Source organism: Colius striatus, chromosome Z (assembly GCF_028858725.1).
Source record: "Colius striatus isolate bColStr4 chromosome Z, bColStr4.1.hap1, whole genome shotgun sequence".
Lineage (NCBI taxonomy): Eukaryota > Metazoa > Chordata > Aves > Coliiformes > Coliidae > Colius > Colius striatus.
In genome coordinates, this window is record NC_084790.1 from 42,874,769 (window position 1) to 42,891,604 (window position 16,836).

The 16,836-nt window shown below is 38.8% G+C and overlaps 1 protein-coding gene across 2 annotated transcripts in view; it reads right to left on the minus strand.

Annotated features, from left to right (window-relative positions):
* PLPP1 (phospholipid phosphatase 1) overlaps positions 1–16,836 on the minus strand; it is a 66,960-nt gene that overhangs the window by 14,603 nt on the left and 35,521 nt on the right. For both annotated transcript variants that reach the window (XM_062017690.1, XM_062017689.1), the window contains exons 3-4: positions 13,762–14,042; positions 1,352–1,409 (exon numbers count right to left, since the gene is read on the minus strand). In XM_062017690.1, the coding sequence (XP_061873674.1) occupies positions 1,352–1,409; positions 13,762–14,042 (339 nt within the window). The remainder of the gene's footprint in view (positions 1–1,351; positions 1,410–13,761; positions 14,043–16,836) is intronic.

Sequence of the window (16,836 nt, forward strand, 5' to 3'; positions counted from 1 at the left end):
TGCCAAGTTGCTGTAATCCAGTCAGCATAAATTATAAGCCATACATATTGCCACACACCCAGCAAGCTTTCTCTTATATCTTTTGTTTGTGCTTCTAAAAACCACTAATGGGTTGCTATATAGCAGGAAGTGTTCCACTGTATTATGGAAATAGTTTTGGAATCTCATCACAAGTGCATCTATAGTGCAACAAACACAAACCAAAGGCCAAAAAAATCCCAACCATCTGACAAATAGGAAGTTGTACTATATTCTAATCAAACCCAGGAAGTTTCATTTTCATGATCTCTTTGTCTTTATATTAGATAAACATGAGTAAGAGAGGAACTAAACAGGTTTAACAATAAACAAACTGCAAATCTAGCACTGGGCTGCTGAAAAAGCTTTATTTTACAATAAAGTTCAAGAAAGACCCCTTTCTCTATGGGGTTGTAGGGCTTTTAGTTTAATAGGAATAATCTGTCCGTTCACTGTGAATGCCACAATATTGCCATGAGATGGTGAAAAAATTGCAATGAAGATGGGAAGGCAAGCGGAGTTCTGTGAAGATCCTGCCATTATGCGTTATGTTAGCATTTTATATCCAAAACCAGAGCTTAATTTTGTAACTACATTAACAATAGCATTGTACAGAGTTGTTTAATACCTTCTGTGTTACAAATAAGTAGGGGGAGAACAACCAAATCCACCTTTCAGTGTCACACAGCTTATGCTGGGAGTGAAGATCATTTACTCAAATTACTTGGGACAACCTGAACTGAAACATGGTAGGCTCTAATTGAAGCATTAGGGTATAGACTATATTATTACTATCTACTAGTTATTACTATCTACTACTGACAGATCTGTTCACTCACTTCCCTTGCCTTCTCTGCCTGCCCCCAAGACAGGAGAAAATTTAATATTTTAAAGATCAAGTAGATTGGCTGCTTTGTGCTTATGGGCCCACCCATGTTTGATCAGGGTTTAAGTTCAAGGGGTTTGTTTTTTAAATAGGCTTTGCCTGTTTCATTAAGTCAGACAATATATTTTTATATGGCCTGCAATACTTTCAATACAACTAGATTTAAGTTGCGACACATCTTCCAAAACCCACTTGTGACCAGGCTGATTTTAGACAAGAGACACAAGCCAACTACCACATTAAGTATCTTTAGGCATATTGAACATAATTCTACTTCTTGTTCCATTATTGGTGCTGTTCTCCCATATCCCCTAGGAAGAAATCTTCCATTGTCTAGACAAACACCCTACAAAAAACAGTGTCCTTTTCATAAGTAAATATTTCAGTTTTTGTAATAGGTAACTAACAGACTTTTTGTTGCCACTTAGATGGAAAGATCATACTTACTGCTAGGAAGAGCATGCAGTACATGGAGAATGAAGAATGGCCAGAATAAAACGATAGTCTGGAAAAGAAAAGAGCAAACATCGTGTTACTTTTCTTTTGTAACACTTGAGCCTATGGTGAGACTTGTTTTATCTTATAGAACTGAAGTGATGAAATTTGAACATCTCCATGAAGTTTCCTCAAGAAGGCTATTTAGGCACAACAGCCATCACACGTGTCTCACAACAGCTTCTGGCAAACACACAGCCTTCCCTACTCAGCAGCTGCTCTATTCCAGCATTAAGTTGATCTCATCAGGTAGTAACTACTAGCCCTTCAACTGAAGTTTGAACATCAAGTGAACACACGCACAAAGCTAGAAATCAAGGGTCCTTTAAAGCATTAGACTTGTTTTATCTTCTTGATAAATACCCAAATACTGTAACTACCATAAAGTTTAAAAACTACATATCCAACTGTCACAGTAGGCATATGAGAACAAATGACACAAATTACCCCAAAGCAATTTGTTGCATTTGGTCACCATCAAGAGGCAGCAGTTAACAACTTGTATGTAGTTGTTTATCCTATTACCCAAACATAAAGCAACCTTTGGGAAATGTTTTCAATTCATGCAAACCACAAACACCTCTCATTGCAGGGTAGGGGGAGAGTCAGGAAGGCAGTTCATTAGCCAGCCAACTGCAAAAGATGACACCTTGCATAGCATTTGTACAAACAGCTTCACATTCTGCTGTCTCATTTAAGGACTGTCAACATTGCCTTCAACCCAAAAGGCTTCTAGCAGGTCCAGACTGTAGGGACAGTTGATGCTGACAGCCTGGGGTGTCTTTGGCAAGATCCTCCCCTACACAGGCTGTTTCTGTGAGGAGCCAAGTATCTCAGCTATAAAACAAATTCTACCCATCTCTTCATCAAGAAGAGACAGCAAAATAGAAATGCATTTCTCATTCAATATTAACTGAAGAGATGAAAGAAACTGCACTTAAACTGTTTTTCCTATTCTGCCTTGCCAGGGTGCTGCTTCACAGGCTATCAGTCAGGTCCCAACCAGGTCTGTGCAACTTGCCTACATAACACGCTGCTCCTCACTTTAGAGCCAGGCATACATCAACAAGGCCAACTTAGTAAAAAGTTCCACAGCTCTCCAAACTGTCCTCCACCTTATCCTGCAGGTTCCTGTTTTGGTACCAAAGTAGAGAGCCTGAGGTCAAGGAAATTCCTGGTCAAGGGAAACATTTCTTCAGGTTGAGAGTAGCTCTATGGAGGCAGCTCTGATGTGCAGTAAGGTAACTGGGTTAAACATCTACTATGAATATACCACGAAGGCAGCAATAAACAAGATTGTGCACAGGTGAAACTGCAATACTTCCTGTATTAATCTGTATGGAAAACATTATGAAAGTGCATCTGATAACAGAAAAAACCCATGTTTCCTCCAAAGGTTTTAGCATTCTTGTTTTACAGTCATGTCAAAGTGCTGTCAACAGCCTGCAGTTTCAGAGATACTAAAGTCATCTTGAAAAGAATAAGATTACTTTTGTCTGTGTGTGACTACACACCTGTATTCACTCACGCACACACACACAGATAATTTTCAATTCAGTTCTTAAATAGAAAAACTACATTGACTGTATTATCCTCAGATGTTTAAAATCAAAACCATTAAATTACATTTTAGCTAGACATCTCTTCTACACTTCAGTATTCTCATTCTTCACTAATTAAGTATCTCTACAAAAGCAAATACAAGAAGCATTTTGAAGAGTTGTCTTTCAGGAAAACATGTCAACTGAGCCACGAAAGCAAAGCATACTGTTCTACAGAACAGAAGACAGAGAACAAGGAATTCTTGGCTCCTGTACCAGTATTTTATCCACCGACTTTCAGATTATTCCTGTTGTCTGTAAGATGTTTCCTACAGTTCCTGAAGGCAATATGTTGTCACCCAAAGGACCTCAGAAGGCTAATAAGTGAGAAAATGAATAAATACAGTTTTTTAATTTCTAATTCCTACACCACTGTAAAGGAGTTGCCAATTACTGGCATTTCTGGGTTTAGGAAAGTATTAGCCCAATGTAACATTAAGAATGCCTTGTTCCAAGTTGAAGGTTACAAAACCTGAATGCATTCTCATCAGACAGATAAGTGTGCTGTACATGATTGAAAACGTTGTGCTCTGCACATAAAAGTATTGCCAGAAATACAACTGAGACAAAGTATCGATCCAATTTGTACATTGTACAATCCCAGTGAAAGTTATTTGGCAATACTGATGTCTCTAGACTTTTTTTAAAAACAAATATTTTTGTTATTTAAAAAAAAAAAAAATCTTAAAACCCTTTCAAACACCAAGTTCCACATTGGAAAAAATTCCCAACAATTCCTCAGCACACAAACAATGTCTCCCCAAAGCCAGGAAGACGTCCTGCCTAACAAACCGGGCATGTGGCAGCACAGATCAGGCTTCATTTGTTGATTTTACTGCCTAGCATTTAAAAAGTAAATACATTTTTCTCTTAAAAAAAACTCCAAACCCTTAATATTTACTAGTCCTCAGAATGCAGAGTATTAGAAAATAGATTTATAAAGAAAATGGTACAGTCAACTCAACAGGCTTGCTTATCCTAGTAGGAAATTGCACATGACATTTCAGGACATATTATTTGAAAAAGATTAGAGCAGTATTCAGTGAAACTGCAGTGTCATAAAATAGAGTTGGTAAGTGCAATGTCATTTGGATCCTTTTCAAAATGGCAGTCTGACACCAGAACAGCAACTTTGCAGAGATCCATGCCTTCTATTCCATCAATATCTACCTCACAGATCATTTCCAGTGTGTGGAACAAGGCTTTATTTTACAGGAAAAATCATAAGCCTTAATTATTTCCACATGGGCAACACATTAGTACCAAGTTAAAAGAATGCCTTCAGTAGTAACTAGTTTCAAATCTCAGTTAAGGTCTAAAATATACTCTTGGTCTCCAGTGTATATAGTAAAGATAGACATCTCAAAAAGGTACTAAAACAAGGTAAATGAAAGGTTATTTAGCTTTCTTGAAACAGTTTTGTCTTAAATTTCACATAAGTTATGATAAAGACAAAAGTAAAGACATACCTTCTTAAAAACGCTGCCATAAGACTGATATAATTAATCAATACAGTTTATTAATGTGAGTCTACATCTTTAAAGGTTACTTGGAAAAATAATTGAAGTACAAACAATTCCTACAAGAAATAATTGAACCACTCAATACTTTTAGCCAGGAGTTCTAATCCCATGTAAGCAAGTCTAAGACACATCATCTTTGAGGACTTGACACTGATATGCATTTCATTCTGTTTTATTCCTTTCCACACAAAAAGGCAACTTAGTCCAGGGAACAGAGCCCATGTGAAGAAAATCCCATTTCTTCCATCGGCAGAAAGATGGAACATAACACAGCAAATAAAGGGATCATTTGTTACTTGCAAGAAAAAGCTTGTTAAGTAGTCTGCTGGGCAGTATTTTTAAAAGTGTGTTGTCACTCTTGTCTTAAAGGGCAAGAAGGATGACCCAGAAAACTACAGGCTGGTCGGCTGCACCTCCATCCCTGGAAAGGTGATGGAACAGCTCATCCTGAATGTTATCACTGCACATATGAAAGAAAAGATGGTTATCGGGAGAGTCAAAATGGAATCACCAAGGGGAAATCCTGTTTGACCAACCTGATAGCCTTCTACAAAAGTAGAACTTGACTGGCTATATGAGAGGAGAGCAGTGGACGGCATCTACCTTGACTTCAGCAAGGCTTTTGACACTGTCTCCCACAACATCCTCATCAGAAAGCTCAGGCAGTGTGGCTTGGATGAGTGGACAGTGAGGTGGATCAAGAGCCGGCTGAATGACAGAGCCCAGAGGGTGGTGATCAATGGCACAGATTCCATTCCAGTACTTCCAAGTATTTAAAAGATGTATGTCAAGGGCACAGGGTGGCACTTTTTTCTGTTGTCTCCAGTGACAGGACATGGGAAAACAGACAAAAACTGTAACACAAAAAGTTCCACTTAAACCTAAGGAAAAACTATTTAACTGTTCAGGTGAGGGAGCCCTGGCACAGGCTGCCCAGCGAGTGTGTGGAGTCTCCTTCTCTAGAGGTTTGCCAACACACCTGGACATGTTCCTGTGCAACTTGACCTAAGTGAACCTGCTTTAACAGGCGGCTGGATGGGATAATCTCTTGACATCCCTTCCAACACCCACCATTCTGTGGTTCTATAATTCTGTAAGCAAACTACTGAACACTGGAGATCAGTAAACAGGCTGGATGTCTTGTCTCCACATAATTTCTTCCTGAGGACACCTGAAGAAATACTTAAACAACTTCCCGGTCAAGATGTTTGCACTTTAATAGCTTTAGTTAAACATAAGACTAGGAAAAAGCTAAATGTATCTGGCACAGTGGAGCATTACATGGTGAGAAATCAAAGTGTTAAAAATGACAGTAGAAAGGGATAAACCAGAAGAGAGTGTATCTCATGGTGCCACAATAAACACTGCAGAAGCTGAATAAGGGCATCTTCCTAATATAAGTACTGAATTCTGGAATGATCCCTTAGAGGAAAACAAGAGCCCTAGCAAAACATTATTCACACTCCCACATCAAAGCAAATAAAAAAAACAGACTGGATAATCCAGCTAGTTCTTTCTATCTTCAGTTCTCTGGATTCTCTAAATCTGCCTCAAAGCTTCCACTGACATTTGTGTTACCCATTTGTCATGGTTTAGCAAGGAGTAGCTTTTGCTTGCTAACAGGGGGAGCAAGCTGCAGTGAAGACCCAGTAAAAAGTTCTTGGACTCTCCCTCGGCTCCTGGGTTCACACCCACCTCCGGCCCAGCTGGGCCAATCTGGTGCCTCTGCGATCACTATTTAGGGGACGGGAATTTGAAGTGCTGGCAGGAGGTGTATGAGTGGTAAAAGATGGAGGCAACCACATGGACCCCACAGTCAGAGAAGGAGGAAGGAAGGAGGAGCAACAGACCAGAGACCACTCTGCAACCCGTGTCGAGAACACAGCTGAGCCTCTGCAACCCATGCAGGGCCATGGCAGGACTGAGAGCCACCAGCAGCTCTGTTTGAGTGTGCCCGGATGGGCAGGAGACTGTGTGAGGAGGTGGCCATGGCACAGGCCGTGCTGGAAAGCCTGCACACCACAGAGCAGATCCACACGAGAGGCAGAAAGGAGCTGCAGCTTTTGGGATGAATGCACCTCAGGGCTGCCACGTGTGTGAGGTACCCTGTGAAGGAGCAGGGAAGACTGGTGTGGAGCCCATCTTCCCTGAGGAGAGACAAACAGCAGAAGCCATCAGGAATAGACTCACTGAAAATCCCATTCCCTGCCCCCTTGAGCCATTCAGCAGGGGAGGTGATAAAGACACTGGAATCGGGGCTCTGAGCCCAGGAAGAGGTGTAGAGAAGGTGGTCTTAAAGGGCTGGTTGTGCTCTTCATCGTTGTACCACTCTGTGTTGTTTTCTGTTTGTTATGTTTTGGGGTTTTATGGTTATGTTTTAGTTGTTCAGGTGTTGAATTAAATTATTTTCTGTTTTCTTCCCCAAGCCAAGTAGCCTGGTCTGTTTTGTCCTGGACCTGAGTCTAATCATGGTCTTTTGTCCCCTGGTGGGCCTAAATCACGACACCATTCCACTGATCTGGAGGAGCACGTGTCAGATGGAACTGCAGCTCGGTACATTGGCATTAAGTACACCCAGGAGTTCCACATGCTCATCAGGGAAATATTCCTAGCATTTCAGTGCCATAAGGATGTGGTTTAATAAAGTGCTAGTCCTATGCTAGTTCCTAAGGTGAAGCACCATATTCTTTGAATTACTTTTTCTCCGCATTAAGCAATCAACATGTTTTCAAAGCACTTGCTCTTAAGTGCTGAACTTGCACAAGTACATCTTCCAAGATCAGTGGGGGCTGAAAAGTTTGTGGACTCTGAAATTAAGCACTCCTGTGATTATTACAATTTAATGTTTTAAGCAAGTGCACAAATAGTTCATGTACTTAACAATATCAGCAACTACTCAGAACTCAATCTTCCAAATACAGTATTTGCATTTATTCTACTTTCTTCCTTCTCTGTCAGTAAACCCACACTTGAGTATGGATCCTTACACTTACAGAAAGGAAAGAGCTGACTGTCTTTCCACTTCTGTAATCATCATCACTTGGACAATTTTCATTACAATTTTCATTGTTGAAGAGGTGCTTCAACAAGAGACTTAGCATCTTGCAGAATTCCCTAATCATATTTTGGGTGAAAAGTTTATCCACTCAACTCTAACTAGTGGCAAACAGTGTAAAAACCTTAACAATGCTGAAACTTAATGTACATGAGACTATGTGCACTATTTTCAGACTGTTACACATGTTCCCTTTTAAAGGTTGTCTTCCCTTAACCTTATTTGACAAAAACGAAAGTTTCCTGCTTATCCTACTGACATACAACAGACTTAGAAGGTTCTAGGTAGAAATAGGCACTATTTTTCTAATTTCTAACATTATTCTTTTGAAACAAGTCTTACAGACAGTGCAAGAAACAGAGGTATAAAGAACTTTTTTCCAATCTCAGGATCAATATGAAATGGTTTCACTCAGTTATGAGTACCACAGGCCTATCTTCCCTGCAAGGCTGATCAGATTTTGAAGTTTGTTAAAAAATTCTTCTGGCATAATTTCTTGTTGGTTTTTTTTTACCCCCCCTCCTCTCTGGGAACTAAAGAAATAATCTCAGAATACATCCAAGTATTCAGACATAATGCAAATTTTATTTATTTAAACATTACTATTACATACTGACGGAACACTAACTGGGCAACAACTAGTAAGTCAGCTATTCTGCACCTGTCATCAGCAGTCTGTACCAGCAACTACTAGCAGGAATGAATTTCTCATTGTAAAATAAACAGTAAGGAAAAATCTCATCTCCCTACTATTTCTTCCTTTTGAAATGTGCAGCAGCCAACCTGCATCTTTAACTTCCAAAGTTTTATCTAGGGAGCAAGAAATTACCAACTCATGACATTTGTACCACACACAAATGTTTATGTTCTGAGCTCTCAATATTGCAAAGTCTAATCAACTAGCATGCTGCAATGTGTCTTTCCACATGCATATTGCCAAATCACTACAAAACAAGGTCTCTTTAGTCAGTTTTGACTTTGTCATTCTATGTAACTGAACACACAGAAGAAGCAGTTTAACTTTCTGCTACTTTTCTACTTAACTTTCTCCAACAGGGAAAAAAAAAAGAAACGGGGGGGGGGGGGGGGTGGAAGAGAAAATTCAGGACTTTTGCTTCCTCTTCTTTCCTAGTAGTCCTCTCTGAGGAAAGAGTAAAAGCAAAAATAGTGACAAGAAGGACTCAAACCAAGGACTAATAGTTTGCTCTTACAAGCATTAGATTACAGACATTAACCATGTCTGCACAAGTTAGCCACATAACATTGTCCTGACTCACAGGGGTCTTATTTTACACAAAGGGATAGCCCTTGTTAAATCAGGCATAAGAAACTGCTTTGGGCACGAAGCACTTGGCAAGTGTACAAACCATTTTTTGTAATCTTTGAAGGGGAAAAGGGAAGAGAGGCAGCAGGAGAACCATGAGCATTGAGTTCCTACAGTACTGTTTGAGCAACACGGTCACACATTTATCTGAAGTTGTATCTTAAGAGACTTTTCCCTTCTATTAACTTGGACATAAGCTTTGCAGATCAGTGACATTCTGCCAAAAATGAGAAAATACATCTTAACTGCTTGATTAGCCATAGCTGGCTCCCAAGTAATTTTCAGGGTGTGCTTACCAAGTCAGTAATTTTGAGTTATCATGAATTTGAACTACCAAAACAGCATACAGAATCTGAACACAGCTTTTTCTTAAAAAGAAAAAAAAACAACCAACCAAAAAAAACCCAACCAAAACACAGTTCGTTTTGACAGTGTGCATAGAACAGACAATGTAAGTTTTTGAAAGTCTGGTTGAGCTTTAAAACAAAGTTACACAGGTTAGTCTCATACCAGTCAAGACGCCTGGCTAGTGGGAACTGCTTCAGGTAATTAAACTGCACTCACAAGCATGTATGAGTACAACCTGAGAAACGGCCCTAAACAAAGCTGAAACAAAATTCCTGGCAAGTGATTAGTAAAAGGCACCTCCTTGGCAATTGTGTTGAAAGAAATTACTATGCTCAAAACAGTCAGCTCTAATTTCCTGAAGGCTGCTTTGAAGATTACATTTTGAGTTTGTGATGGCAGTCTACACACAGCTTGTTTTGAATGCAGCCAGCATAGGAGCAATACATCAGCTGAAGCAGGGAATAGTTTTTTCCCCTGTTACATCCAAGTTGTAATTTGGATCTGTAGACAGCAGTAATATGATTATACACTTAAACCTTTTTTAACTGTTATCACAAACAGGAAAAAGTGACAGACTGAAATTAGAGAATTTAACCTATTCAATCTTAAACTCTACTTCAAATAAAGTGTTTCACACCTCTGCTAGCTGTACAAGTCTGCTTTGGAGTCTAACAGAGTTTAGATTGCACAGAGTGACTCCGAAGTAGCTAGACTTGTACAACATGGCTTAATACTTCAGGTTCAAAGGTTTCACTTCTGTGTATGTGCTAAGTGAGCTGACAGATAAACCGGAAAGGACAGCTTCTTGGATGACCCTACTCACCAAGCTTTCAGTGCTCCTCCAAACACAGAACTCTGAATTTGACAGGTATGTCATAACCAGTAAAAAAAGCTAAAAAAGTTAGCCTATCAAGTCAGTGATTGCATTATTGTGACAAACTTGAACTACTCAGCTAAAATGCAATAAATATTGCATGCAAAAAAAATTTGTAGCAAACTCAAGAAGCCTGAGCAAGTAGACTAAGAGCTCTTCAGCACAAATCCAGGGCTACTGCACATGGGAAAACACTTCATAATGAAGTGTACAAAGGTGGGTGCTGATGGGAATTGGGTTAACCAGTGCTAAAGTAATGGGATAAATCAGCAAACTGTACTGCATGCCGCAACCAAATTTAGTACAACGAGAGGAGCCTAAATGAACATGATGGCATCCAGTTCATCACTGCTGTCTTTCACTCTTATATTCAGCTGCCCTGATTAAGGGAGAACATGGACTCTAAATCTGTGAAAAATTAAAGCATGTCATCAGAATTGATTTAGAACCTGATTCCAAAAGTTTTAACAGCAAATTCCTTAATATACCACAGAAAAGAATTAAGGCAACCAGTTAGAGTACCTCCACTGCAGACCTTATTTGCACATCACCTGCACCATCTTCTATTTGCTCAGAAATAAGAGGTTATGAAAGACACAGTATGTATTCACATGCAAAATACACAAACATATTCTTAACTGGTTTGTTAAAAATCTCCTATCATAGATAAAATTGTATGCTTAAAGAGCTGAGTGTCAAAAGACTATTTAGGTTTCAATCTTACATCCTTCTCTGCAAAGGACCTGAGCTCCTAATTTCTACTCCCAACTTTGCACTGTGTTGCTGCAAGAAATAACATGCTGCAGTTACACCTCCACATTTGCAGCTGCTCTGTGTCTCAGCAGCAGAGAAGAAAAGTGCTTGGTTTGCCTGAACATTGTAGAACACTGCTACATGTGTAGTAACTCTGCTTTCTCCATTTTAAAGAGGATGAAGAAAGTGAGGAATGAAATGTTTGCAGTTATATTTTCTTTTCTCTAATGAATACTGCTCTCTCCACTCAGGAGCAGGAACTGAACTGTCTCTTTGTACAACACTTAAACCACTTTGTTATGGAGCTAGTGGCAATATTTCTATTTTGAAAATGTCCAAGAGAGTTTTGAACTGCATTCATAAAGACTTTAAATTTTTATTATTTAGAAACAAAAAAAACCCTAAAAACCAAAAGCTGTACCCAGCAGTTACCCATGTTTGAAACTCAATCCAGATTTTTTAGTTGCAGTCCAAAAGGACAATAACATTCCATCACAAAGCAACACATCTGGCATTTATGAAATCCAGTTTGGAACAGATCTTATAAAAAGGTTCCTCCCAACTCTACCATTCTAAGATTCTATGAACAAGACAAAATACCCTCCTATCTATGTCTCAATAGAAGAACAAAAACAAGCCAACAACACCTCAATGGTAGACTGGAACACCTCCAAGTCTGTACCTTAAATGAAAGCTTAACAAATAAACTCCAGAGTAAACGTCAGTGAATTGAAGAGTTGAAGAAATTAAACCATATGCTGACTTCTCTCCTTTTAGCTAGCTGTAAGCTACAGCTGGAGACACATAAAAAACCATAAATGCGATCAAAGAGGCTCAGCAAGAAAGCTCACTTAGATGAATGAAGGCTAAGGTTTGAGCCTTATTTAAGGACAAAGAACAGGCCATCTTGATTCAGTAACATTTGAGTTTAGATATAAAAAACCCTGAGAAGTAGAAACAGACTGCCTATCAAGGACAGGTACTGAACCATCGTCAGGTGAGCTCACACTGAAGTCATCACTTCAAAGCAAGCTTTGACCAAAAAGAGAGACCTCCTAGATTGTTTTCCAGAGAGCAACATGGATAATGGAAAAAAGGAACAAACCAGTAGCTGGGAATACACATCTGAACACTCATCACTTAAGATATAATGACAAATCTTGCTTCCAATATGGAAGTCTGAAGTGAAGTAATCACTATGCCATTGTTTCCCCATGTTTATTCTCATGCAACAAAAATGTTTCCTTGTTTGAGTATAAGCTTGTTTTTTCAGCATCCTCAAAACCCAGAAAATTTTATGTCCAAGACCTTTTCAGTCATTACAATCAACTCAAATTTTCTCACATTTTTCTCTTCACATTTCAGATGCATTTTTAAACTCAAAGCAGAAGTTCAAGTGAAGACTCAAGGGACTTGAGTTACGCCCAGACTGAATTTTTACCCCAGTTTTATGCTGAAAGCCACACAATTCTGAGGATGTGCAATTTTTTAAAGACTCATTCCATTTGAAACTTAAACAAGGATCTTGTCACATAGTAGCTGCACAATAAAAATAAATGTCAGCTTTAGCAAGTTAAAGCAAAAAAAATCCTCAAAACATTTTATCCCAGACACAATGTAATGTAGCACAAAAATTCTGTATTTCTCTCCCTCTCGTGCTTTAAGTTACCATTTAACCTTCTTTTAAACTCTAAAGAGTTAGTTTCTGGGAAATACTGCACACCAAAATTTCAAAAGCTGGAAAGACACCAAGACAAATTTTTATCTTGAGGGAAGCAGCATCTCCTTTATTTCAATTATTAAGGTTGTTCTAATAAAAATCAGATCTTTGAAAAGTCAGTAGTGTTTAAGGTCTGAAGGGTATGTTTAGAAATTCCTTTTTTCCTCTAAATTTCACTGAAATTTTCTTTTGTTTATTCAGCCTTTTAACAAACTAAAGTTGACAGTTATATAGAAAATTACTGTCTTCAGAAGCAGATCACATACTTCCTGGAACAGATAAAAGGCCATAGTAGTGGCTACTCTGATTCTACAGGGCTACTCACAGGCATGGAAAGTCCATCCAACTATCAGTGGTATCTTAGAAGAGCAATTAAAAGCAACTGCACATGAAGCACACTCCCTTCATCTCTCAAAGAATAAACTCAAATTTATCCATTTACTACCTATATGAAGTTCTGTTCATTTTAGGATGTCTGATATGCTGCACATCTATCATCACACACTTGATCCTCTACTACTGACAGCTATTCAAAATATAAACTACTGCTGGCACCTCTGAACAGGTGTGTATAACCTGGAGCTGGACCTGGCCCCGCAACAAATCAATATACAACATTTTCCTGGGGCTGCTGAGGAGTACCACACATGCTACTGGAACACCTAGAGAGGAGCGTTAGAGGAGTAAATGTCCACAGAGGTCTTCTGGAAAGTGAATGGCAAGAAGTTTCTCTAAAGGCAATCTTCCAGGGACCTCAATGTATATGGATACATCCCAGTTTTAAATTGTTTTCATTCATATCTGAACTGTTCTCCTTCCTGTTCCGCATCCAGTTTTTAAAGTAAACTCTTGTCTTCGTGGGACATGCAGATATTTTAGAAATGTAAATAGAAACATCACCCACATTTTGTAAAAGAGCAGAAATGAATCCACACTAACTTATGCGTTCTTCTGTACGTTAATATAAAGCAAGTTTCCACAAATCAGAAAGAAAACTAGCGTCTAGACATGGCAAGCCAAAGTTTAAAACTTATTACAAGAAACTTACTCTAGAAGAATTATTCTTACAGAATCACAAAAAAAATGCTGCAGCAATTTCAAACTCTTTGTCCCAAGTTAAGAGACAGGTCTTATAATGAAGTATACAAGGTTAGTTAGACTCACCTTCCCTCATTGATTTTTGCCTTGTCTCCTTGACAAGGGAAGTTCTCAATGTAACCCAGGCTGCAGTTGATTCGTGTCCAGTCAGGCTGGCATACAGCGAGGAAGTGAGGACGAAGTCTACCTATGGAGTACTTGGCAATGTCTGTCAACGATTGGCTAGCCGCTGCTCCAAAAATGAAGGTCCCAATGGCTTTGTAAATAGTGGCTATGTAGTTATTTCTGACAAATGAATTTGAGTGCAAATGATTATAAATGACAGAAAGAGTCTCTCCTAGGATTATCTGAAAGAGAAAGAAGGACAACAGATGAAGACAGATCATCAATTAAAAAGAAAGATATACTCAGGAATGCAGTTTCAAAAATTCAGATTTGTAATAAACATTAAACTGAAATTTAAATTTCCAAGAGTCAGCAGTAACTATGTCCAAACTTTAAAATCCTTATGTAGAAGAAAAAAAATTCTACATTACCTGGCTTCATGTTGAACTTAATGCTATTGACTTCTGTAACATTTGTTAAAACAGCCTTCCCAAAATAACATTTATTCATGTTCCTTGGCATGGCCCTAATTAGAAATATTTTCTCCAATATTACATTTCATTCTACATTGAGTCTTCTGTTAAATTTCTGCTGACCAAAACTTTTCTATTTCATCACAAAAGTGTTAGAGTTTTTTGCGAAGACAGAGGCTATTATGAAGGGTATTAAGACATCATTTCTGGATGTAAAAGGCAAGTAATTTAAACAAATAAATTTCTTTCTTCCTCAGGAAAAAGAAATCCTTAACTGAGAGTATGTAAATTGGCATTACTGAGGTCTTTTCAAGGATTTTTCATGCTGCATGTCCAAGGTATACTCATCAGGTGTTGACAGGACAGCAGATTTCATTTTGTTTCCCTGCCATTTTATCTTTTGCAGAAAAGTAAGTTTTTCCTTAAACCAAGTACAAAACTTCATCCCAGACAGGCTGGATACTGAACCTGGTAGTCCCATTTTGGACAGAAAGGCTGGACTCATACAGATCATCAGATGGTGTGGGATTGTCTGCATACATGTGAAGTCATGTTTGAAAATCTTGTTCAGATTAAAAAATAGCTCCATCTATCACTTGAGAGAGACGTGTTCAGGATCCCAGCAAAGCAGAGCTTTGGTGCATGAAACTTATTAAAGCAATCTTGGTGCTTGGCCAGACAAAGCAGCTGTCAGCAGCTTTGCACATTAAGGCAAACAGACAATCCCATCAGATGCATGACACTTATGTTCTACGTCCTTCACCACACAAACACAGACTGAAGCAGAGAAATAAATATAAAAAAAAAATGGACTGAAGCTGAGCAGGTTTTCAGAAAGCAGATGGTAGTAAGGTTTTATACAGAATCTGTCTTTGGAGAGTAACATTTTAATGAAGATGGTTAAGCAGAAATATCACAGCTATGACTGTGAAAGAATATTGCTGTAAAACCACAAAAAGGTCCTTTATCTTAGTTGAGGTGACAAAAAAAAATTAGGTGATGTCAATCACCTACTTCACTGGATGCAGATATCAAAGAGTATTCACCTTCAGTAACCTGACTATACATTAAGTAAAGGACATCAACATTTGCTTTAGCCATCTGACTTGAAAGCAATTTTGACAGAAAAGCCTGATTCTGCAAGTATTTGTTAGCTAAGTTCACAAATATATCCACTAAAAATCACTATATTCACTGAAGCCTTTTCTGACTTGGGAAGTCCCTGAGCTGCAAACAGCTGTAAGTATTGAGGGCAAAACACATATCTTTATTTGCCCTATTTTTCTGCTCTTCTTCAGTCATCTGTTTTAACTGCTGCTAGAAATGAGATGGACTTCAGTTGTGATCCAGTACTGCTGGTCTTAGATAATGACTACCAACAGTAGTAACAGTGAAAAGGACAGTCCTATCTTGAAAGGAAAGGATAGCCACTTTAGCGTAGGCCACTTGCCGTTTAACAGAACAAAAAACCAAACCAACAAAAAATATTTAAAAAAATAGTTTTATCTGCTCCAGATGTATATCTACAAGTTTTAAAAGCAGTTTTTGCAAGAAAAGGAAAACTAGATAAGTCAGTTTTGATTCGCTGCCCCACATTGCTACAGTCATGAAAAAAAAAAAAAAATCTTTCATCACAAGAGCAAACATTGACATTTGTATTGGAACCTACATAAAAATCCATGCAGTCCTTATCCATGAAAGGAGTTGATTGCCGTAATATTCCCCCTGATTTTAACCTACTAGCCCAGAGACATACCTGGCCAATGCTGAGGCTTACATTTAGCTGCTACTTTCCTAGATTTGTTTCCAAAAATATATGCATCTATTTATTTACATACACAGACACACACACAAACACCTGCCCCCTAAAAGTCTTACCTGACATAACAGATTTTTAACTCTGCTCAAAGTGTGGCTCTGATGAGCTTGGATGTTACCCAACACAGAGCACTGAGTGGAGTTCAAAGCTTTTTTGCAGCTCTGGACAGGAACCTTGACCCTTCAGTTCTAGGGCCACTGAGGAAACTAAAGTGCAATCCTATGAGTGTTGGTCACAAAATGGTTAACTGATGAGGTGCATCCTTCCCCTCTATCCATGTCCGAGGACATGCCCCCACCACTTTTTGCCCCAGCACTGATATCATCTGCTTTCAGGAGCAATTTTACTCAGCTCAAAGAAAGCTGCTCTCTTCTGCAAGGATGTTTCTTCTGCCAGGTTGCCAGTTTCTAAGAAAATACACTTGCTTATCTTGGTTCAGCCAAGCCACAAGAGGTGGCAAGAGACAGGATAACAACAGGACCTCACCTCTTGTCCATAGCAAGCTATTAGGTTAGGTCAGCTGACAGCATATTATTAAATCTTAAGGATATAGAGTGACTACATTTTGAGCCAGTCCAACTGAGCTAGATAGGAGCTGTAGCCAAAGTGGGAGATCCCAAATTGGCAGTTGCAGAGGCAACTGCTCTAGCTCACTGATCTGATCTGAAGCAGAGGGAGGATAAACAGTACCCCATTTTCAACCAGATTAGGTGCAGCATGAATGTGAGCCCTCATACTAACTCA